The sequence below is a fragment of the Lynx rufus genome, unplaced genomic scaffold, assembly GCF_022079265.1.
Source record: "Lynx rufus isolate CCGP_SWC_20201006 ecotype Redwood Valley unplaced genomic scaffold, mLynRuf1.p SCAF_8, whole genome shotgun sequence".
Taxonomy (NCBI): domain Eukaryota; kingdom Metazoa; phylum Chordata; class Mammalia; order Carnivora; family Felidae; genus Lynx; species Lynx rufus.
This window is the reverse complement of record NW_025814896.1, coordinates 14061395-14084971: the sequence shown is the minus strand read 5'-3', so window position 1 is coordinate 14084971 and position 23577 is coordinate 14061395. Positions and strand designations below refer to the sequence as shown.

At 50.2% G+C, this 23577-nt stretch overlaps 1 protein-coding gene across 2 annotated transcripts in view; it reads left to right on the top strand.

Moving 5' to 3' along the window:
* The window catches only part of EYA2 (EYA transcriptional coactivator and phosphatase 2), a 180052-nt gene that overhangs the window by 98044 nt on the left and 58431 nt on the right, over positions 1 to 23577 (top strand). For both annotated transcript variants that reach the window (XM_047069004.1, XM_047069003.1), the window contains exon 8: positions 2949 to 3032. In XM_047069004.1, the coding sequence (XP_046924960.1) occupies positions 2949 to 3032 (84 nt within the window). The remainder of the gene's footprint in view (positions 1 to 2948; positions 3033 to 23577) is intronic.

Genomic DNA, 23577 nt, shown 5'->3' with positions numbered 1-23577 from the left:
AACGTTGAAAAAAAAAATTAAAAAAAAAAAAAAAACAATAGTTTTCAAATCTCTTTTTTTTTACCATGACCCGTAATAAGAACTATACTTAATACTGTGACATACACACACATAAATGTAACTAGACCAAAAAACTCACAAAGTCACACTCAGATCTGCCAAGTGCCTTGAAAACCCTTGCACTAACTGACCTTTTCCTCCTAGAGACCACCCTTCTGTTAAAGGCATGGCGAATGCCCATGTTTAAATTAAGTACAGCCATTCACCTCCAGAGAGGTTTCAAGGGTGGCCCATTCAAGATAGCAGACTGAGTAGGTGCATCGGGCCCCCTGCTACCAACACCAGCTACACACGCAGTCACTCAGGCCCTTTGCCCTTAAAGACCATGATCCCCGGAAAATGACGGAAAGCAACAGTGTGAAAGATAAGGGCCAAAATAAGTTAATAGGATACATGACAGGTAATTTAAAAACCAGAAAAGAACTTTGGAAAACTCTGAGCAGTTTTCTTGTAAAGATCCAGGGAGCTCTTGCTTCTATAAAATATGCAGTGGGGGCTGTTCGGAAGGAAATACTCAGAGACAAAGAGTCATTGGAAATTTTTAAATGACAGAATCAGAAGTTTAATAGAAGGGTTGGAAGAAAACGTTTAAGAAATCTCCCAGAACACAGATCAAAAAGACAAAATTCTAGAAAATATTTTTTCTTAAAGTACAAGCAGTATCAATCAAAAAGGTCTAATTTGACTGTCTTCATGTAAAGAAATAAGATAAAAAATGCTTAGGTGCTGAACAGTATGAATGAAGAAAGACCATACCTAGGTTTATCCTCACGGAACTTAAGGACTGCATGTATAGAGGAAAGATCTTAAAATATCCCAGAGAAAGAGCCCAAATGTCCATCACTGATGAATGGATAAAGAAGATGTGGTTTATATATACAATGGAATACTACTTGGCAATGAGAAAATGAAATCCTGCCATTTGCAACAGCGTGGATGGTACCGGAAGGTATTATTACAGAGTGAAATAAGTCAGTCAGAAAGACAGATGTCATGTTTTCATTCATATGTGGAACTTGAGAAACTTAACAGAAGACCATGGGGGAAGTGAATGGGAAAAAATTAGTTACAAACAGAGAGGGAGGGAGGCGAACCATAAGAGACTTTTAAATACAGAGAACAAACCGAGGGCTGATGGTACAGGAGCAGGGGAGAGGGGAAAATGGGTGATGGGCATTGAGGAGGGCACTTGTTGGGACAAGCACTGGGTGTTGTATGTAAGCGATGAATCACGGGAATCTACCCCCAAAACCAAGAGCACGCTGTCCACACTGTGTGTTAGCCAACTTGACAATAAATGATACTAAAAATAAATAAATACAATAAAAGATGGACGAGGAAAAAAATAAAAATAAAATATCCACAAGAGTGAAAAAGCAAAACCTACGAAGGACTAAAGATTCATGAAACATTACACTCCCCGTCGGTCACACGGGACACTATGAGATAATGGAGGAATTCTTTCAAACATCCGGAGGACTTTATTTTCCAATTGGAATTCTGTACCCATGGGTACCATAGAGCAAAATGAAGATAGATCAGAAAGGTAGGAATTCAGCACGGTTACTTTCCAGACACCCTTTCAGAAGAAGCAGCTTCAGGATATACTCAAGCAAAACAAGGAAGAAAACCAACAGAGACCTGGGTTCCAGGAAACAGTCGATCTCGTCCGGAAATGCAGTATAAGGAAGTCTCAGGATGCTACCTATGCAGCAAGCCTGAAGATGACCCAGGCCACATTGGAGCATTCTGTCACTGAGGATGAACCTCTTTGCTACAGCGGGTGTGGCCGAATTTGAGACTCTAACGAAAGCACATCATTGGAAATGAGACAAAAATTAAAGCAGTTCATGAACTCCTGCAAAAACAAAAAGTTATTCCAGACAGGCACGGTTCCTCTGTAGAACAAACTGGGATATGCCGTGGTTTTTAATCGGGAAGGAGCACAGGGAAGGACGTGACCTTCGTGGTAGAAACAGTCTCCTGAAAGTGGCTCTGGGGTTAGGACGTTGGACACACAGAGAAGGAGGTGAATCCCAACATAGTACTTGGCTCTACAGGTGATGAGAGATGCACATGCCCTTCACTGTTTAACAACCTTGAAAATCAACATAGAAACAGAGCACAGAAGATCAAAGTACCTCTATGAAACCAAGTACACGAATCGGTTTATCCACGGTGGGAGTGCAAAAGTAAGCCTAACGCCGCTAAATGACGGAGAAGGGAGGAGGTGGGGGAAAGGGCGAGAACACGACAACCGCCTTCCATGTGGGATTTACTGCGTCAGCCCGGGAGAGTGTCCAAAGCAGATGGTCTTAGAAGTCGAGGGGCTCACCTACGTGAAAAGCGTAAAGTCCTGGAGAAATGCGGGAGGTTGCCATAAGCTAAACCCTCATCTTTCACATTACCGAGTCAAGAGCTGTTGTCTCAAGTCGGCCAATCAGTAAGTAAAAAGGCACAAGTACGTTACTTAGAGTTACGGAGGTAATCGCTAGAACTGCTAAAAACAGGAGTGTTTAGAAGTGGTCGGGCTTAGGGTGAGCGGGTGAATGTAAAATGGTAGTACTTCATTTTTTCAAATGAGTTATATGATTTTTATTGTTGCTTTTGGACTGAGCTCCTCCACTTTTGAGCTTCTATGTGGAAGGCAGGAACAGGCTTCTTGGTTCTGGCATCTGAGGGTTTGATAGGAGCCCAAAACTGGCCCTCAGAATACACTTTACACGGCTGAAGTTGGATGGGGACCCAGTGACACATCGGTGAGTCACATGTTTTATAACTTAAAGATAATGGTTTTCAAGATTTCTTTCTCCTCCCAGGGAATTGATTTCTGCAGACATTAAGTCAGATGCAAGCAAATCCATTTGTCTTCCTCTTTTTCATCACAGCGTGTGTTCGTGTGGGATTTGGATGAAACGATAATTATTTTTCACTCCTTACTCACCGGGACTTTTGCATCCAGATACGGGAAGGTAAGAATCCATGTTGTGTCTTCTCTCTCTGTTTCTTTTTTTTTTTTTTTTTCCCCAACATGACAGTCTGTCCAGCTGGTTTGTCCTGGGAATTGTGGGGGCAGTTTATGAGGCGGCTTCTCCAACAAAAGCTACCCCTCTGGGTCAGTCTGGGTTTGAGAGCTCCTATGGAATTTTCCCTCGACATGTGAAAATTTAATTAGCTTCCCCTTCTGTCGTCCCCCATGCCTTTCTTCCAACCCACGAAGCGTTCAGCATCCACTTGATCGGATATAAGCTCTTAGTCTGATACACCACAGCCAAAAACAGTAATTTTAGCTAAAAAACGAGGCAAAGTGTTTTCCTTGTTCCCTGTTGTTTATCTTAGCGTCTCCGGCAGATGAATTTCATCTTCCTTCCGTGTTTCCGAGACGAGGGGCAGGCGTTTTGTCAGCCCCGGCGTGGACCTTCACGACAGCTTGGCCAGTCTGTCACCGACAGATTATATCAGAGAACCATCCAGTTAGAACTCTGGGCAGATGCTATGGGCTGATCGGTGGTGAATGGGAGAAACCCGGAAACCACCTTCATAATGCAAAAACGAACCCAGCTGCTAAGACCCAAACCCTGCCGATTCTGTGCATCCGTCCCGCGGGCTCCCCGGCAAACCACATGTGGATGCCGTCTCCCCGGGGAGGCCGGTTGGGGGGGCGGGGGGTTGGGTGGAGGGACAGGGATTCCGAGAACAGGCAAAAGCCATCATCTCATCTGAAGTGAGCAACCTGCTGGCAGCTGCGTCCATGCACGGGTAGGAACCCTGAGACTCGCCAGTGCCTGGAAAATATTTCTGTTTCTGTTTAGAGGCCAGAAATATGATTTGACATCACCTCATGGCTTTTCCAGCTGCCCGTGTTTTTTATGGGGCTTATAACAAGCTGGATGTGTAATTAGCAAGATAGATTTATCATCTGCCATTGTGTTGTAAAGAATATAAAAATGGTGTTGGTGGTGCAGAAATCTCTTGCCACGTAGGAATGCCGTTAATACGTCTAGCAGGGCCTGCGGGAAATCCGGCGTGCGTTCTTGGACAGAGCACGGCTTAGGCAGAGGGTGGCGGAGTCGAGAACTGCCGAAAGGACACCAGACCGGACTGGCCGGCGTTGCAAAAAGTTGAGCCGTCCCGCAGGGGCTATCGTAGCGGGTTACCCACTAGGTCTGGGCGTTTTAGGGTTTTCCGAACCACCCCGGTAAAGTCACTGCCCCTGAAAGGCTTGCCTTCACTCGTCTTGCCCTTAGAGACGGCCCCCTGTCAAGTTCTGCGGCTGCGGGTAACGGTCGGGTTCTTGCGGGTTGTGTAGGGCTTTGTCATCATGGGGATGGTTTTTATGTCTGTGTCTCGCCACCGTTCCTGAAACCACACTGTGGGCGTCCTCGAGACCAGGGCAGAGCCCAGAGCCCATGCCACCTTGTCATCCCTCACTGCCAGCTGCCTCTCTCCAGCCGTACCACCTCAGCCCAGCCACGTTCACATCCAGCTGTGGTGCTGGTCCTTTATAGCCGCCTGTAGAGGGACCATCCTACGATACAAACCTGGTCGTGTCACATCCCTCCCAAGGCTGTTCGTGAGCAGGCTCCTGCCCCCCTCTGCAGCCCTGTTTCCTGCCTCTCGTCCTAAAGTGCTTTCTATCCTCAAACCAGCCACCTTCCCTCCCATCTCTGCTGGGTTTCTCCCAGGAAGGGCCGGATGCGGAGTGGAAAAGTGAGATGGGAAGGCAAGGCAGCCCATACAAGTTACCGCTGCAGGTGACCGGGGCTCAGTCCCACCGGGGACCCCTGGGAGACTCTGTAGAACACACCTCCGAGCTGACCCGCCAGGAGTGAGGGTGCTGGGATGTTTCTCTGCCACTTCCCTTCCATCATAGCTTAAGGGCTTCCCTAGGGGATTACCTCCCTACACTTCGGGCCTGCCCCTGAGAAAGCCCTCCAGCAGGGAACCTCGAGACTAACAGTTGAAAGCCTCTGCACCGACAGGAATGGCAACAGCTGAGAGGATGTGGGGAAGGAGCACCCTGGAAGCCTCTGCTATACTCTGGAATGTTCTAGCATGTTGTTTTACTAGCATAACTTACTTGTCTTTCAGTTCTCATTTTATTTTATTTTTTAATGTTTATTTATTTTTGAGAGAGAGACAGAGCGTGAGCAACAGAGGGGTAGAGAGAGAGGGAGACAGAATCTGAAGCAGGCTCCAGGCACAGAGCCCAATGCGGGACTCGAACTCAGACAGTGAGATCATGACCTGAGCCGAAGTCGGACGCTTAACCGACTGAGCCACCCAGGCGCCCCAGTTCTCATTTTAAATGTAGCTTCCTTCGAGAGGACTTGGCTAACCTTTATCTAAAGCACATCGCTCCCCATAACTGTGTTTTTCATCTATAATTATGCACTCACTGTGTGTCTCCCTTCTAGGCTATACGTACCATGAGGGCAGGGCCCATGAACATTTTTTTACCTATTCAGCCGAACAATGCACGGGCCAGAATTGCTCAATAAATATTTGTTGCATGATTAAGTCAGGACGATCCTCTAGAAAAGCTACATGATGACAGGCACTTTTTTTTTTTCCTTTTTTTGCCTGTTTGGTTCATTGCTTTATCCCCAGCGCATAGAACAGTGCCCCCACTTAGAAGACATCAAATAAATATTTGTGGAAGGAAGGAAGGAAGGAAAATAGTATCCAAACAAAAAACGCCTAGCTGGTGGCCGCTGACCAAATTCAGCCTGCGGACATTTTTGTTTGGCCCCTAGAGTGTTTGAAAAAATGTGAATTTGTTGCCAACATTTAAAAATCAGGAGGTTGCACGGACCCAAACAGTCCAGATTTCCAACTCTTCTTGAAAAATTAGAGAATCTGGCAATCCTGCATTTTCGTGTGGCAGCCATCGATGGGAGCTGAGTAGCGACTGGCCTCTTGGGGGGGTACCCTGTGCAGCCCACCCCACAGGCCCCCTTGGCCTGTTTAACCCACTTACGGGACCCTCCTTGGCCCCACTGGCATCTGACTTCAGCGTCTATCCTAGAATTTCAGAACCACAGAAGGTCGGAGTTGGAGGGACCTAGGAGACCAACATGGCCGGTTACTCTCCGTAGTACAGAAGGAGAAACTGAGGCCCAGAGAGAGAGAGAGTCATTTTTCAGGCTCACTTGTCTGCCTCTGTGCCCCCAGGATGTCCAGGGGAAACAGATGGTGCCACGTTCACTCCTGTTCTAGAATTCACCCCACCCTCCCCCCGCCGCTCTCCCCTAGGTGAGGAGTATTTTTTTTTTTTAGTTTGCTAAATCCAGCCACTCCAAGAGGGACCCAAAGTGACCGTGGCTTAAACAAGATTGTTGACTTCGTCCAGCTAGCAGTCCAGGTGTAAACAGTTCAAGCCAGTAAGACTCCTACACAGCACCAGGCACGAAGGCCGTCTTTGTTCTCTGCCTTCCCTAGAAGTTGCCCTCATTGGCAAAATAACACATAGCTCGCCCCCCGTGTGTACATCCCAGCCAGCGAGAAGGGGGAACAGGAAAAGGAGAATTTACCCCTCTTTATCTTATTTTTCCCCTTCTCTGTTAAGGGCCAGACTCGGAATGTGTGCCTATCACTTCTTTTCACGTTCTGTTGGCTGGAACTTGATCACGTGGCCACATATAGCTGCAAGGGAACCTGGGAGATGTAGTCTTGTCACATGCACCATTCAAGTTCAGGGATTCTGTTATTCTGAGAGGGAGAAAGGAAGAGTGGATACTGGAGGAGAGCTAGCGTTTCCTAGCACGGAGCACCATGTAATAAGGGGAAGAACAATGAAAGGGAAAAATGTTGAGGAAAAAGAACCTAGAGGGCAACTGTATCTGTAGCTCCAAAGAGAGATCTGGGCTACAGCAATAAACTTGGAAGTGAGAGAAGTGTAGAGGACCCTAGAGGAACAGAAGTATGAACCACATTTTGCAGACAGAGTAACTAAGGCACAGGGAGGTTATGGAGTCAAGGTATTCATAATAGAAACAAAATATGTAGCCTTGACTTCTGGCCCACGACTCTTTCTCTTTGTGCTTTTCCAGAAGCTACAGCTACGTGGAACTCATTACTAACAGCTGGTAGCAAAGCAGGACTCAATTTGAAGCACTTTGTAGAGCATTTAAGCTACAAAGGGAATTTATTGGATCGCAGTAATTGAAAAACTCAGAGGGACTTGGAATTCAGGTTGGGCTGGATCCAGGAGCACAAGCAGCATTCTCGAGGCTTGGTCTTTCTGCATCCCTCAGCCGACTTCCTCCATACAGCGACTCTCTGTCAGCAATCCCATCCAAAAAAGGAGACCTACTTCCCAAATTCCAGCACAACTCTCAGGCTTGAATCTCATCGGCCTAACCTCTGGGGCTCTGATTCGCAGGCCTAGATCAAGCCCCAGCCCAGATCAAGAGCCCACGGCCAGAGAGGGTGGAGGAGCGGGTCAGCTCCATCCCAGCCGAATGGATGGAATGGGAGAGGGACGCTTCCCAAAGGGAGACCGAAGTGCTCTTTCCAGAGAGGGTGAGGACAGGTACAGGCCAAGACACCTTGTACATCCGTGCCAAGGACCAGCAGCTCCCTGCTTGTGGCCATGACACTGAGCACTGTACAGGAAGCAGAAACCATGCCAATTGTGGTCCCAGCCAAAGGGGTAACTTGCTGTTTACTTAGGGAAATAAGGGCAACAGAGCTCAAATGATTAAGGCCTGACTCAAAACAGAGCGTTTGAATTTTCAGACAGAAACTGGGCTCTCTTCCTGTTCCCAATCAGAGGCATGTGCTGCTCGAGGCTGTCGTCTGTCCACTTCCTTTCCATCTCTTCATACCCAGTGCTCGGTGCCAGAGCGTCCCTTTGGCAGAGCACCTCCCCCCATCTTGTGGATCCATTAGAAATTCCCTAGAGAGCTGGAGGAGCCCGCAGTTGCTGCCTCTCCCCTCACCTCTCCTCCTCCCACCGCTCCCGTGAGGCCCCGAACTTTTTTTTTCCAGCCCGGATTAGGCAGATGCAAGGTGTTCGGTAGCCTTTCTTTGCCTGTGGCCAGGAAGGGACTCTTAAGGGGGATTAATCAGCGTGGGTCGCCCCGGACTCTTCCTTTTGTGCCTTGCCTTCGAGACAGCTCAGTACCGATGGGAAACTCAACTCCAGGACCAGTTGTGTGTGCTTTTTACTAACAGCTTTCTTGGGGCTCCTGGGTGGCTCAGTCGGTTGAGCGGCCGACTTCCGCTCAGGTCACGATCTCGCGCTCCGTGAGTTCGAGCCCCGCGTCGGGCTCTGTGCTGACAGCTCAGAGCCTGGAGCCTGTTTCGGATTCTGTGTCTCCCTCTCTCTGACCCTCCCCTGTTCATGCTCTGTCTCTCCCTGTCTCAAAAATAAATAAAAAACGTTTAAAAAATATATAACAATAATACTAATAACAGCTTTCTTGAGATATAATCCACGTGCTATACCTGTACGTTTCAGTCTGTACAATTCAGTGGTTTTTAAAAATTTTTTTTTCAACGTTTATTTATTTTTGGGACAGAGAGAGACAGAGCATGAACGGGGGAGGGGCAGAGAGAGAGGGAGACACAGAATCGGAAACAGGCTCCAGGCTCTGAGCCGTCAGCCCAGAGCCTGACGCGGGGCTCGAACTCACGGACCGCGAGATGGTGACCTGGCTGAAGTCGGACGCTTAACCGACTGCGCCACCCAGGCGCCCCAATTCAGTGGTTTTTAGCATGTCAGAGTTGCACAACCATCAGCAGCGTGTAACTGTGGGACATTTTCATCACCCCAAAGAGAAATCCGTGCTCCTCAGCAGGTACTCCCTATTTCCCCACCTCCCCCCACCTCCGCCCCGTCCCTGGCAACCACTAATCTACTTTCTGTCTCCATAGATTTGTCCCGTCTAAACATTCCTTAGGAAAAAAAAAAAAAAAAATCATAGCGTGTGGTCTTTTGCGGCTGGCTTCCTTGACTTAGCATCATGTTTTCTCGATCCACCCCGGTTACTGCGTGTACCAGTTCTCCATTCCTTTTCGTTGCTGTGTGATTCTCCATGGTATGGGATGTGCCACTCTTTGTCCGTTCGTGAGTTGACAGACGGCTGGGCTTGGGGCTGGTATGAATAACGCCACTGTGAACATTTGAGGGTGAGATGTTGCACAGACAGGGGTTTGCAGTTCTCTTAGGTCCGTACCTGGGAATGGTAACTCCAGGTTGAACATCTTGAGGAACTGCCAGGCTCTCCCCCGGAGCGGTCACGCCATCTTACGGTCCCCTAAGCAGCGTGTAAGGTTCCAATCTCTCCACCTCGTCCCCAACACTCGTTAGTGTCTTGGTGGTTATGCAGTTTTCCCAGTGGGGGTGAAGTGGGATTTTACGGTGGTTTTGATTGGCGTGTCCCTGATGACTAATGACATTGACTGATGACTAAGGGTGTTTTCATGTACTGCTTGGCCATTGGTGACATCTTCTTGAGAAAAGTATCTGTTCAGATCCTTTTCCCGTTTCTTCATCGGTTGATACAACTTTTTATCGTAGACTTCCGAGAGCTCTTTATATATGCTGGGTATATATGTGATTTGCAGTATTTTGCAATGGCAGATATGTGAGTTGAAAATACCTTTTTTTCCCCGCTTGGGTTTTTCCCCTTGGTTGATGGTGTTCTTTGAGGTATATGAAGCATTTCAGAGGAGAGGGATTGTAATTAAATTTGAGAAAAGGCAGCCAGAGAAGGAGGCCTCATGGAGAAGCTGAATGTCGAATAGACTTAAAGGAACAGATAGGTATGTGGCAAAAGAGCAGTGGAACGGCAAGTGCAAAGGCCCTGCGGCAGAAGTTTGCCTGGTGGATTTTAGGGACAACCAGGAAGCTAACATGGTTGGAGCAGAGCAAGCAGGGAGGACGGTAATAACTCACCGGGCTTTTGCTCTAAAGTGGGAGCCATAGAAGCTTGGACCAGAGAGAGGACAGGGTCTGAGTTATATTTCTAAAGAATCCCTCTGGCTGCCCCCCTGGGGAGGGTAGACCACAGGGGAGCAACACAGGAAGCAGGGAGACCAGTGAGCAGGCTACTGCAAGAGTCCAGCTGAAAGATGCCGGCTGTTTGGACCAGAGGGGTAGGGGTGGAGTGAGGGGAGTCTGGATATATGTGGAGGGTAGAACCAACCGCAAATAAAGAATGCAACACGGCTCCTTCTTCTCCAACGTTGGGCTGTAGAGGTGTCCTCATTTCTGGCCCTGACCTGTCCACCCCCTATTGCCAACTAGCAAATTCCTCTTGAACAAATTCTGGTTTTTTTGCACAGTTTGCCATACGCCGAGCACTCTGCTATGAACTCTCTTGTTTTAGAAGTTGGGCCTCATGCGCAGATGTTGAGTTATTCGTGTTCTGTGGGCACACAAAGCCCCTCTCTCGTTTCACGGGGGTACGATGTGTGTTTCCTTTTATTTTTTTTATCTTTTATTTTTTTTTAACGTTTATTTATTTTTGAGACAGAGAGAGACAGAGCATGAACAGGGGAGGGTCAGAGAGAGAGGGAGACACAGAATCCGAAGCGGGCTCCAGGCTCGGAGCTGTCAGCACAGAGCCCGACGCGGGGCTCGAACCCACGGACCGCGAGATCATGACCTGAGCCGAAGTCGGACGCTTAACCGACTGAGCCACCCAGGCGCCCCGTGTGTTTTCCTCCTCCCCTCTCCCCATAGTTCACTGTTGTCGATTCTGGTTTCCTGGAAAATACATACTGCTTGTTTCTGTACATTTAGGGCATGTATGTAAACGGCCGTATTTAAAAACCCCGCGCTTCTCACTCGTCTCCCTCTGCTCTGTGGTTTTTTGATCCTTCCACGAAGCCGTACATCCAGTCCTAGGGTTCTGACTCCGTGGTTCTCAACTGGAGGTGACTTGGCCGCCAGGCAACATCCGGCACTGCCATAACCAACATCCCGCAGCGCCCAGGGTGCCCCCACGCCAGGGACTTACCTGACCCCAGGCGTCCGTAGTGCTGCATTTGAGAAACCCTGCAAGTAACCGACGCCCTGAATTCCACGCTTACGTCCTCCCCCTCCCCACGAGGAGGACAGCCAGGCCCCCCAGCCCCCCACCCGCACGGACAATGCTGTGACAAGCACCCTTGAGGGACTGCTGCAGCTTTACACGTTCTCTCTGGCGGAGTCCCCACCACAAGCCTGTAAGGCATGGTGGCTCCTATTATAGTCATTTCTGGAGAAACTGACGCTTTGAGAGGTGGCCTGACTGGAGTCGCAGTCACCCAGCTCGGAAGGGACAGAAGCCAGGACGCGGCCCACTGCTTTTAGCCATGCACCTAAACTGCGTCCCCCGGGGTCCATGTGAATGTTCTCAGGCCACTGGGGTGAACTCTTCTGCTGGACTGTGAGCTGCAACCGGGCATATCTGCTGACAAAGGTTTGTTGAATAAACAAATAAGTAAATAGCTTGCGGGCAGGGAGTTCTAAGTGCATGTGGTTTGCAATCACTGCAGAAATGAGACTCCAGGGTGCCTGCCCCCTAGGGAACCGGGAGCCGAGAGCCGTGCGCATGTGACAAGACGGGGTTTTATCAGCATCTGCCCAGAGCCAAGATGATGGGTGGCCCCTCTAGGGCAGGCTTGGGGCAGGTGGGGGACCTGGGATGGAGCCCAGTGGCCCTTGATGCCTCTGCTGCCTGGGCACAATCCCATCCAGGTTTTCCCTCCACATCATCCCTTTAAAGGGCCATGTCCCGCTGGGTCTGAAGAGATTCGAGGTTTCAGATGGGCAGGGCAGGGCCAAATGTGGCCTAAAGACAGGCGCACTCTGGCCCCCTGGCATGTCTTTAAGTTCTCAACTCGTTGCCAGTGTTTTGAAACCTGGATAGTTTTCATGAAAATCTGGATGTCTCGCGTGTCAGTTAAGCGCCTGCCTTCGACTCGGGTCATGATCTCACAGTCTGTGAGTTTGAGCCCCGCATCAGGCTCTGTGCCGTCGGCATGGAGCCCACGTCGGACCCTCTGTCCCCCACCCTCCTCTCTGCCTCTCCCCGGCCTGCGTGCTCTCTCTCGCTCTCTCTGTCTCAAAAATAAACATTAAGGAAAAAAATACTTTTAAAAATCTAGATGTCTCACTTCTCTTGAAAACTGGGGCGTCCTGGCAACACGAGACCTGAGTTTTCAGAGAGTGGAGACCCCTCGCCAGGACGTGTGCACCTCGGCACCCCCCACGGGGTGGGGCCTTCCACGTGCGGCCGGACGGCGGGCTGTTCAGCGCTTCCTCTGTCCCCGGAGGCATTTACATTTGTGAGCCACCAACGCCAGGTTGTGCCCAGGGTGTGCGGGACGTGTGGGGGCAGAGATGGCCGGTCCCTGGCTCCCTCCGGCCGACCTCCAAGCTTCGTCGAGGAGTCCCAAACTGTGCCTTTAGCACCCTGTCTCAGAGATGCAGGCTGTCCCCTTCCCCGTGACCGTCCGTCTAGGGAATCTCCTGTGGCTGGGAGCTCCGCTCACTCCGCGTGGTTCAAGCCCCTCCCACAGGCACCACCAACCCCCCTCTTCCAGCAGCTGGAAGGGAAGCAGGGCCCCGCACCCAGCGTCTGCTCTCAGACCTTCCTGATGAGGTCTGAGCACCCTCCCGATGGCTCATAGCACCACGGGGCTTGCCATCGGGTCGCCAAAGAGGCTCGTTTCTCACTGGGATTGCTTGGTGATGAATCGCATCACTTCACCATTAGTAAGTGGCCAGGACGGAATTTTCATTAGAGCAGTGCTGTTAACGCCCCACCCTTGGCCCCCGCAGCCCTCCCCGTTCCTGTGGGCATGATGGCCTCCCCCTGCAAGTAGCTGTGACACTCTGGGGGTGTTCTTCACCGTCCCCCAGATGTCCCCACCCTCGTGGACTTCCTTCCCCCGGCCCCACTTGCCTCCCGGGCCACCAGAACTTCCCAGCGGCCCCTCCCAGATAAACTGCTCGCACCTGAATCCTAGACTCAGGGTCTGCTTCTGGGGAGACCCAAACTGAGACACGGAGGGGGGTCTGAACGTTCAGACTTCTTCACGATCGGTTCTTACAGGAACGGCCACTCCTCATTGCCAGAACCCCGTTGCAATGAGCGTAAGCCCTCTTGGCGACCTGAAGCGTGGTCCAGGGACCAGCATCGCCGGGGAGCTCTTCGACATTCAGGGTCTCGGGTCCCAGATGAACCAGAAAGGACATTTAAACTTGACTCCCAAGTGATTCCTTCACACATTAGTGAAGCAAGATGTAAGCCATGAACTCACTTGGTGACGACTTTTCTGGTGGGTCCAGCCAGCCCACCGGCCTCTCTGTACGTCTGGAAGAGGCTGGGCAGAGCGGGCCCGGCCAGACCTTGACTCCCCGCACGTTCCCTCCCATGGCTCCCCTGTCCCCTCCGACCAGCCGCGGTCCTCCCCCCACTCCTCAGCGGGTGTTTTACGTGATTCCGGCCCGGATTCCGGAATGCAATACCCAGCGCAGTGCCGTCGGGATTCAATCAGATCCAGTTGGCGATACACGGCTTAGCCTGTCCGTTACTGCTTTACAAACTGAGAAGAAATAAAAAACCCCGGTTTTATGACCCAGCAGTTAAAAACTATTTGTAGAAGTTGCTACGGTTCAAATCAAAAGGGCCCTCCCTGGAGGACTATTAGTTAATTCAGAGGACCACGGATTCTTTTTCTTTCTTTTTGCCCCATCTACCTTGAGATGTAGCTCTAATTCACCTCTGTCGCTCAGACATCTAGAGCTTTCTATCCTTTGACAAACACAAGCCAAAGTGCTTAAGGACATCTGTTTATTTTATTTCTTTAATGAGAAAACCTTCCAATTTCTCCGGGCTCAGCTGTGTTTATTTACACTGTGTTAGCCATGTGAGGCCAGCACCTTGGAAGTTTAAAGGCCTGGCGGGGCCCTCGCAGCGGCCTCCAGCTCTGGAATGGAGTCAGCCCTGCCCAAGGAAAACAGAGTCCTTGGAACTCTATAAAATGGATTTTCAAAATAAATACTGCCTAATTCACTCGGTAGATGTGGATTAAGTCAAGATGAATACAATTTGGAAAGGATTTTCTGAGGAAGTCGGAGATTTCTTTCCCCCACTGGGGGTTAAACCTTGTATTTAAATCTTTGTTTTTCCCCCTCCAGCTCTCTTTTCAGTGAAGTGAAAGGTATTTCATCTTTGTGGCTAATAAAGAAATGAGGACTTTGATTGGCCTTCTCGAGCGGTGATTATTTTCTCGGTAGGACGAGGGATGGGGACTTAGTTAGCCGCTCCCGTCCATCCAGAAGGGCAGGAAGCAAACATCTGTGGTTGTCATTCTGGCGGTGGTGGGTGAGGAAGAGGCTGGAAGTGCTTTGAAAGGTGTCCTAGAGGTGAATGACAGTTGGGGGGGCCGTGGGCAGGGGATGGTACCCTTTGTAGATTTAATCCCCTGTAATAGTGCTTCCCTGAGCCAGCGTGCCTCCCTGCCAAGTGCCTTATGTATTTTAGAGCATTAAAGGATTATTTCCAACATAAAATATATTTTAGAGATGGTTTGGGGTTGTCAGAAAAGTGCTCATTAGCAGAGACTGTCTTTGAAGCCCTGTGCTCTCTGCTGCTTGGAAAGAGACCATTTCCTTACAGAGTCAACTTAGGCTGAGGGTTCTCGAGCCGGTTAAGACCCCCGATTTTCCGCCCACCAGATTTAACAAACGCCGACTGCTTCCCAAGACTTCTTCTGCCAACTTTTCCCCCCGGCCCCGTGCTTCTTTAGTTCTACCCTTCAGTGAATGCTGATGGGGATCTGGGGGGGGGGGCGGGGAAAAAAAAAAGTAATAATAATAAAAGGGATTTAAATCTCCTATGCAAAACCTACAACAGATTGTCGGTTGGGTTCAAGCAAGACACTCTTTGTCTTCTGTAAATATAGGGTTTGGTGCTCACAATGATAAGGAGTGAAAAAAAATCCTAGGCACCCTGCAAGCCGAAATAATGGGACCAATTTTCCCTTATGCTTAACTAGCAGGTTGGGAGGCTGCCTCCCCCCATCGCCCCACCTGCACTTTTTACGGTACTAATTCCCCAACAATAGGGCTCTTGAGCTGTCCAAGGAGCGCTGGGATTCCCGTGGGCCTTCGGCAATGAGGGTGTCACACGGGGGACGGCAGGAAGGTGTCAGCTTGGTTAGATGGGGGGTTGACTTTGACAGGGCCTTAGGAGGTTCCCACTGCCACGCCTGTTCCCCCCCCACTTCCTCTGTGAATTAAGGAACTCGTAGGGCCTCCTGATGGCAGAGGGGGAAAGCTCTGACCCAAGTCCCCCCACGGGGCCTAGTTCAAAGTAGAAATATGCGGCTTGAGAATCTCTTTGGAGATGCCCGTCAACGGACAAAGGGATAAACACGTAGTCAGATGTTCGTACAGTGGAATATTTTTCAGCCACATAAAGGCACAGAGTGCTGATCCGTGCTTCCACATGGGCCGACCCTAAAAACACGACACAAAGTGAAAGAGGCCCGACACAGCACACACATGGTGTGGTTCCATTTATACGAAACATCCAGAATCGGTAAATCCATAGAGGTAGAACACGGGACGGGTGCTTGCCAGGGACTAGAGGGGAGTGGGGAACAGGGAGCCATAGCCTCATGGGTATGGGGTTCTCTTTCGAGCTGATGGAAATATTTGCGCACTAGAGAGGTGTTTGCTCCCTTGTAAAACTGGAGTATCGTTCCTGCCCCCACTGACCTCAACCGACGAGTCTGAGAATCAGGTGACTTTTCCCGAAGGGCACTGTGGGTGCTTTGGAGGGGACACAGCTGCCTGGAGCGGTAAGGTCAACATTTCTTACTTGAAAAATTAGAGGCTCTTTAAGAAATAATCTCTTCATTTGGGGTCAGGGTCACATTGGCCTCATAAGATGAGTTGGGGCTGTCGTCTCCTCTTCTGTTTCCCAGAACAGGTTGCGGAGAATCGGTGCTAATTTGGTAGAATTCTCCAGTGGAACCATCTGGACCTGGGGATTTTGTTTCTCGGGAGGTTTTCAGCCATGAATTCAATCCCTTTAATGCTTGCTGCTCGTTCATCCTGGGCGAGTTGTGGTAGTTTGTGGTTTTCGAGGAAGTCGCTCATTTTGCTCATTGTCAAATTTATGTATGTAAGAGCTAAAAAAAAAAAAAAAAAAAGGTATTTACTTTTATGGTGACTTTCAGTCTGTCCTATAACCCATACCCAGAAGCCTTCAACTATAGGGATAAAAGCTATAAACCTTTCCCCCACGTGCATGGCACTGGGTCACGAGTCAGACCCTTGGTCCTCAAGACAAACCCACAAAGGCAGATGTGGTGATCCCCATTCTACGCAGAAGGACACCGCCCCAGACCGCCAAGCTAGTGAGCAGCAGAGAAGGAATCAGACCAGAGCTCCAAAGACCATTCTGGGCCCCCCACCCGGCCCCTCCAAGCAGGCTACAGCCAATCACCAAGCCCCCAGTTCTAGGGCCAACTTTCAAACCTCCATCCAAACCAGCCACTCTCTATGCCGGACATCATGGCGGCGGCAGGGGGAGGGACTCTCAGCCATATTTTTTGTTGCATTTTTAAAATCAGTTGCAGCATTTACATTTGGGAGATTTCAGGGGCACCTGGGTGGCTCAGTCAGTTAAGCATCCGACTTCGGCTCAGGTCACGATCTCACGGTTCGTGGGTCCGAGCCCCGCGTCGGGCTCTGTGCTGACCGCTCGGAGCCTGGAGCCGGCTTCGGACTCTGTGTCTCCCTCTCTCTCTGCCCCTTCCCTGCCCGTGCTTGGTCTCTCTCTCTAAAATGAATAAACATTAAAAATTTTTAAAAATATGAAATGGGGAGATTTCACGTAAAAATTCAGATTTCTGGGTCCTCTTGAAAAATCAGAAGGTCTGGCCATGATCACAATCCCACGTGGCATCACTCGGCCGGAGCTTCATGGCAGCCGCTCCTGTAAACGGGCCAGCTGGGCTCCAGTTTGCCACAGTCCCCACCACTCCCTGTTGCCTCAGGCCAAATATCCGTTGTCATGACTCTCCCTTGCACTGTTGTCTGTCTCCAGGAAGAGTGAAAAGGAAAGTTAAACATTTCCAACTCCAACAGGAGTTGGAGAACGAAAGACAACAAGGCCGTGTGTGTGTCACTTGGGCCATGTGGTTGATTTAAGTGACCTGCTCAGTCCCTGTCAGTCTTGCTGGCTTTGGTGCCTCATTCACAGAATGAAGTCCAGGGGCCCCTGGGTGGCTCAGTCGGTAGAGCAGCCAACTTCGGCTCAGGTCATGATCTCACGGCTCATGAGTTCTAGCCCCGCATTGGGCTCACGGCTGTCAGCACAGAGCCTTCTTTAGATCCTCTCTCCCTCCCTCTCTCTCGTCCTCTCTCTCTTCCAAAAAAAAAACAAAACAAAACAGGATGAAGTCCAAACTCTGTGGGTTGGCTTCCAGACCCGTCTAGACCTAGCTCCTTCTGTCCTCTCCTGCCTCAGCTCTGAGACTCCCAAGTGGATGTTTTAGGCTACAGCCTTGCTGGTACCCAAAGAAACCGCAGGCCTTTGTCCATGTTGTTCCCTCTTCCAGGAATGCTCTTCTCACTTGCCACCATTTGCCCAGCTAATGCTCACTCAGCCATCAGGTCTTATCCTGAATGTCTCCGCCTCCAGGAAGCTTTCCTTGACTGTCCTGAGTTAGGCATCCCTCCCGTGTGTTCCCTTAGCACCCTGCACTTGCCCCCTCCTACAGCTCAAATGCCATCTTCTCAGCAGGAACCTCCTTAACCATTGTATGAAATTGCCACACCTCCAACATAGTCCACATACATGACGCGGATTCTTTGCTCTATTTTTTTCTGTAGCATTTACCACTGCCTGGCGGAAGCACAGGATGTACACTGCTCGGCGCTGGGAGGCGCCACTTTCATGGCGGTATGTGTGAATGGTGCCCCTAGAGTTATGCAGTGCGCAACCTGTGCGGCCGTACACGGCATCCCTGCCATCAAACGTACTACAAACCTTGTTTTGTTCATTTCTATAGCTATTTTGCTTGCCGGTGTACCCCAATGCCTGGAACAGTGCCTGGCACATAAAAGACACTCAGTAAATATTTGAGGAATAAATGATAGGATGGATGAGTGAGTTTCCGTCACCCTCAACAAGGCTGCATCTTGACAGCTAAGCTGGGGTGTGAGGGAAGAGGAACCCTGTGTCCTGATGGAGGACTTCCAGCTGCTTCTCAGGGCCTCTGTAGGTGCTGGGAGTCCGGATGACAGTATGCCGAGGGCTCTGTCACCATTTAAGGGGAAATCGATTTTGCTACTCAAAACAGTTGTTTGCTCCTACAGTCCTCCTGCTCTTTGGGTGGGGGGAGGGGTGCGGGGTGGGTAGGACGCTTAGCATTGTTGGTCACACCAGGACATGTACCATCAGTGTTTGTAAGATGGGTAGCCTCTCTGCAGACCGAAACGATGCCAGTATCGGCTCATGCCAAACGCCCTCGCTTTCCTGATCCTTGACACAAAGGAAACCTTTGGGCTGAGAGAGGACGGTCCAAACAGCCGATGTCACATGCTCTAGGGCTGAGTGGCAGGGGAGGAAAAGGTGGGATCGGAGCAGACCATCCTCGAGCTGGGTCCTGTCTCCACGGCCTTCTTTCTGCTTCTCCAACACAGAGCTTGGTCCTGCCCCATGGCCTTTGCACTTGCTGGCGCCCCACGGCCAGCTCCCTCATTTCATTCGGGTCTTCCCTCAGCTCCTCAGAGAGACCTCCCTGCCCACCCCACCTCTAGCAGCCTCCCCCAAACACGCACAGGCACAGTCAGTCTGTCCTGCTCTCTCTCTTCCTCCATCACCCTCCAGCACATCTTCGTGTTTCATTTTCTTTGGCAAACTGTATCCATCCCGTGGGCCAAAGCCGGTTCCCACCTGTTTTGTTTTGTTTTGTTTTTTTACATAAAGTTTTATTGGAACGCAGCCATGCCCATCCATTTATATATTGGCAAAAGCTTCTTTTGTGCTGCAGCAGCAGAGTTGAGACATGATAGAGACCCTATGGGCCACAGAGCCTAAAATACTTGCTATCTGGCCCTTTATAGAAAAGGCCACCTGGTCTAGAAAAGTTCGCCTCTGGTCTAGAACATGGGCTCTTGAGCCAGACGGCTCAAGTTCAAAGCCAGCTCTACTCCCTAGCCATGTGACCTCAGGCAAGTCATTCTGCCTCCCTGTGCCTCAGTTTCCACCGCTGTAGCCTGAGTATAGTATCAGTAATACGTCATAGCATCCCTGGGGAGGGTTAAATGAGTTGATACATGAGAAGCGCTTGGCACTGAGCCTGCTACGTAGCAAACAGTCTATAGAATAAGTGAATAGTAAATATCTTAATAAAAATAACGATGAACAGGTGAATAAATGTCTTTTGAAGAACCGCGTCTTTAGAAGCACGTGGCTGGTTGTATAAGAATGTCCTCTGGGTGGACGATACGCTGAAGTAGCATGGTCACTGCTAATTATAATAAGACGAAGACGCCCAGCGTCGAGGACGCGTCGCTGGTGCACAGAGGCAGTAGGCACTTGCTTGGTGGCCGGCCCTGATCTAACTCTTGCGTGAACTTCCAGAAACGCGCTGGTCTCCCATGCCATCAGATAGCCCTTGGTCCCGGGTAGTGGCTCACTGACCTTAGGGTGACCGACTCGTAGGATCCTTCCAGAACCCTTCCAGTTTTAGCACTCGGCGTCCCAAGTCCCAGGAAACCCCTCAATTTGGGCAGATCAGGACGACGGGCCCCCTGCTCCGTCCAGGACCTCCAGATCCACTTCTAATTTTTTGCCTTTGAATTTACATCCCAGAGAAAAACGCTTTAAAAGCTGCTAGATCCCGGGGCACCTGGGTGGCTCAGTCAGTTAAGCAGCTGACTTCGGCTCAGGTCATGATCTCACGGTTCGTGGGTTCGAGCCCCGCATCGGGCTCTGTGCTGACAGCTCAGGGCCTGGAGCCTGTTTCGGATTCTGTGTCTCCCTCTCCCTCTCCCTCTGCCCCTCCCCTGCTGGTGCTCTGTCTCTCAAAAATAAACAGGTTAAGAAAAAAATTTAAAAAAAAGAAAAAAGCTGCTAGATACCTCCAGCAGAAAGAACATTTTTTTCCAAAGGATAAAAACAAACCAAGGAGTCTGAGTCCTTGGCTAAAACTCCCAATGAGGAACCAGTTTAGACACCTTTGTTCTCTTCGATTTGACCATGATTTAAGCATTTGTAGTCAGTGTGGCTGCTCTGTGACTCAGTGGTGACAGGGTTTATCCTACAGTTTTTTGGGCAACGTTCTTGTTAGTACAAATAGACCCCTTTGCTGAGCTAAGAAGATCTTTTCTGTTTTCTGTGTTCTCCTGTGGAACTGCCCAAAGAAGTCAAGTTGTTGGGACTTTTTTTTTTTTTTAACTTCACTGTTTAAACATGCGAATCAAACTATTTTTTTCTCTACAACCCTCATTTTCTTGTCTTTCTCTTTTAAACAAGCTGATCTGTTTTCCAGGAGTTTCCAAGTAATTAAACCCAATTAAAATCATTAAATTCTTTCTTTAATGACAACTTGATTATTAGAAGCAAACCGCAAGGAGGAGATTTCACTGGCAAAGCCTTCCATTGTGTGCTAATCCGTCCCTAACCTCTGGCTGACACTTCCTCGAGATAAACCCCACAGAATAGTGGGGCTGGTTTAATGAATAGCTTTAATTAATACTTTTCTGCCTTGTGGCAGAGTAATTATTTGTTCAGCTTGTAAACAGCTACTTGGCAGTGGTTTGTTTTTTTTTTTTAAAGGCCCAGTTGGCTTGGAGGGTGCGATGGCTTTGATTGGTTTGATGTGTTTGTGGTTTTCTTCTTTAAAAGTGGGGGAGAGGTCCCAGAATAGGTGTCGAGACGCCTTGTCCTGAAGGTTGGGATGTCAGGCTCACACACACAGAAGAAAAGCAAGGCAGATGCAGGTGGCAAGTCGCCTGTGTTTGTGAACCGTCTCCAGAGTGGGCAGGTCTGCCCTTTGCCACGAAAGTCTACAAGCCCAGACAGGGTACCCAGCCAGCCACCGGCCTGGCTCGAGGCAGCCTGCACGCTGCGATGACGATGACGGAGGGCCGCGACCACAAAATGCCAGGCCAGGCTCCCACCCTCGGCCCCCCCGGCCTTCCCTTCAGGTGACAGCGGAGGCGACGCTGGGTGTGGCCAGTGAGGCCCCAGAGAAGTGATTCTGTGAATAAGAAGGACGAGCCTGCCGGGGGAGCGTGTCCCCAGCCTTGGCACCCATCTGAAGTGCTTTCCGTGCGTCCTCTCACCGACTCCTCATCACTTTAGGAGACAGGTGCTGTGGTTACCCCCCACGACACCCAGACAGGGAGCGGGCACAGTGACGTGCCCAAAGCCACACACCTTCTAGTTAGGGAGGGCAGGAGCCCCGGTCACAAACAGATTTGCAGGCAGGTGTCTGGCTGCCGTGATGGGATCACACTGCCCTTGGGGACAGGAAAGTGGCACCTTTCACTGTTGGGAGACTGAGATTGTGTGTGTGTGTGTTTGTTTCACTTTATTTTATTTTTTATTTTTTTTTTTTAATTTTTTTTTTCAACGTTTATTTTATTTTTGGGACACAGAGAGACAGAGCATGAACGGGGGAGGGGCAGAGAGAGAGGGAGACACAGAATCGGAAACAGGCTCCAGGCTCTGAGCCATCAGCCCAGAGCCCGACGCGGGGCTCGAACTCACGGACCGCGAGATCGTGACCTGGCTGAAGTCGGACGCTTAACCGACTGCGCCACCCAGGCGCCCCTACTTTATTTTAGAGAGAGGGAGAGTGGGAGGGAGGGGCAGAGGGAGAGAGAGAATCTTAAGCAGGCTCTGCACTCAGCACGGAGCCCAGTGCGGGGCTCGATCCTAAAACCCTGGGATCGTGACCTGAACTCAAGAGTCACACTTCAACTGACCGAGCCACCGTGGTGCCCTGAGATTTTCATTGAATGTAGCTCATCATTAGTTAGAAAGCTGGTTTCGTTAATAAGGTTGCCCACTGTATAAATACAAAGCTGATTGACTAAACACCAAGGACTGCGTTTTTTCATTATTTTTTAATGACTTAGAGCAGTGGCTTTCTACTGATGGTAATTTTGCCTCCCGGGTGCACGTGACGAAGTCTGGAGACATTTTTGGTTGTCACAACTGGGTGAGGGGTGTTACCGGCATCTAGAGACAGGGGGGACCCCTCCGTGCCCTGCAGTGGACGGGACACCCCCCACACCACATCATGGTCTGGCTCAAAATGTCAGCAGTACCACGGATGAACAACCCTGATCTGTGGACACAGGTGGGGGAGGGGCAGAGAAAGGGGGAGACACAGAACCTGAAACAGGCTCCAGGCTCTGAGCTGTCAGCACAGAGCCCGCCGCGGGGCTCGAACCCACGGACCACGAGATCATGACCTGAGCCCAAGTCGGACGCTCAACCGACTGAGCCACCCAGGCGCCCCTCATTTACATTGCTTATAATTAGTTAATTAAGTTAATTAATTATCTTAGTGATTTTGACTGTTAACCATGCCACCAGAAGTTTTTCAGAAACTCATGTAAGGTACTAAGAGTTCTCAACCAAGCATTAGCTATTGATGAACTTTGCATGAATATTTGAAGACCACTTCCCAGGTTCCCAGACATCTACCTCGATTTGTTACACAGGTTTTTTCAAGAAAATGCCTCGTGGGGCGCCTGGGTGGCTCAGTCGGTTAAGCAGCCGACTTCGGCTCAGGTCACGATCTCGAGGTTCATGGGTTCAAGCCCCACGTCGGGCTCGGTGCTGACAGAGCCTAAAGCCTGTTCGGGATTCTGTGTCTCCCTCTCTCTCGGCCCCTCCCCTGCTTGCACTCTGTCTCTCTCTCTTTCTCTCTCAAAAAATAAACATTTAAAGAAAAGAAAATGCTTCGTGAGGAGCACGAAGCAGCGTTCGCTAATTTCACCATCCGAGAAGCGTCGTGCTACGAGAAGCATTCAGAAATCCCCAGATGCCTCTTTAGAGCCACCAAGGCTTCCCTCCCCTGGGAACAGTGCAAAGATGTGTCTGGAGCAGGAAGGATAAGCCAGCAGTCCAGGGGGCCTTGCATGTGGGACTGGGTCGGCTCAGAGACTGAACCTGGGGTTGGCACTTAAGGATGTCAGAATCCGAGCAGCTTGGAGCAAAGACTGGACTTCCCCGTCCTCTTCTAAAGAGGCCCTCCTCTAAAGAGGCCCTAAAGCTGGTCCGTTCTGACTCCTACAATGACATCCTAAAAAGTTATGGGCTGCCAAAGGGTGGGGTGGGGGGGGCGCGCAAAGAAAGGATTCGGAGCCCGTCAGGGGCGGCTAACGTGATCTGATTTCCGATCTCCGCCAAGGTGTCTGGTTCCCGAGGCCTGGCCCTCAGGGCGGGGAGGAGGGCAGCTCAGAAATGAGGGATTTACCGGGGAACTTTGCTTTTCCATATCAAGTCCAGGAAATGAAAGGCACAGATGCCCAGAGGC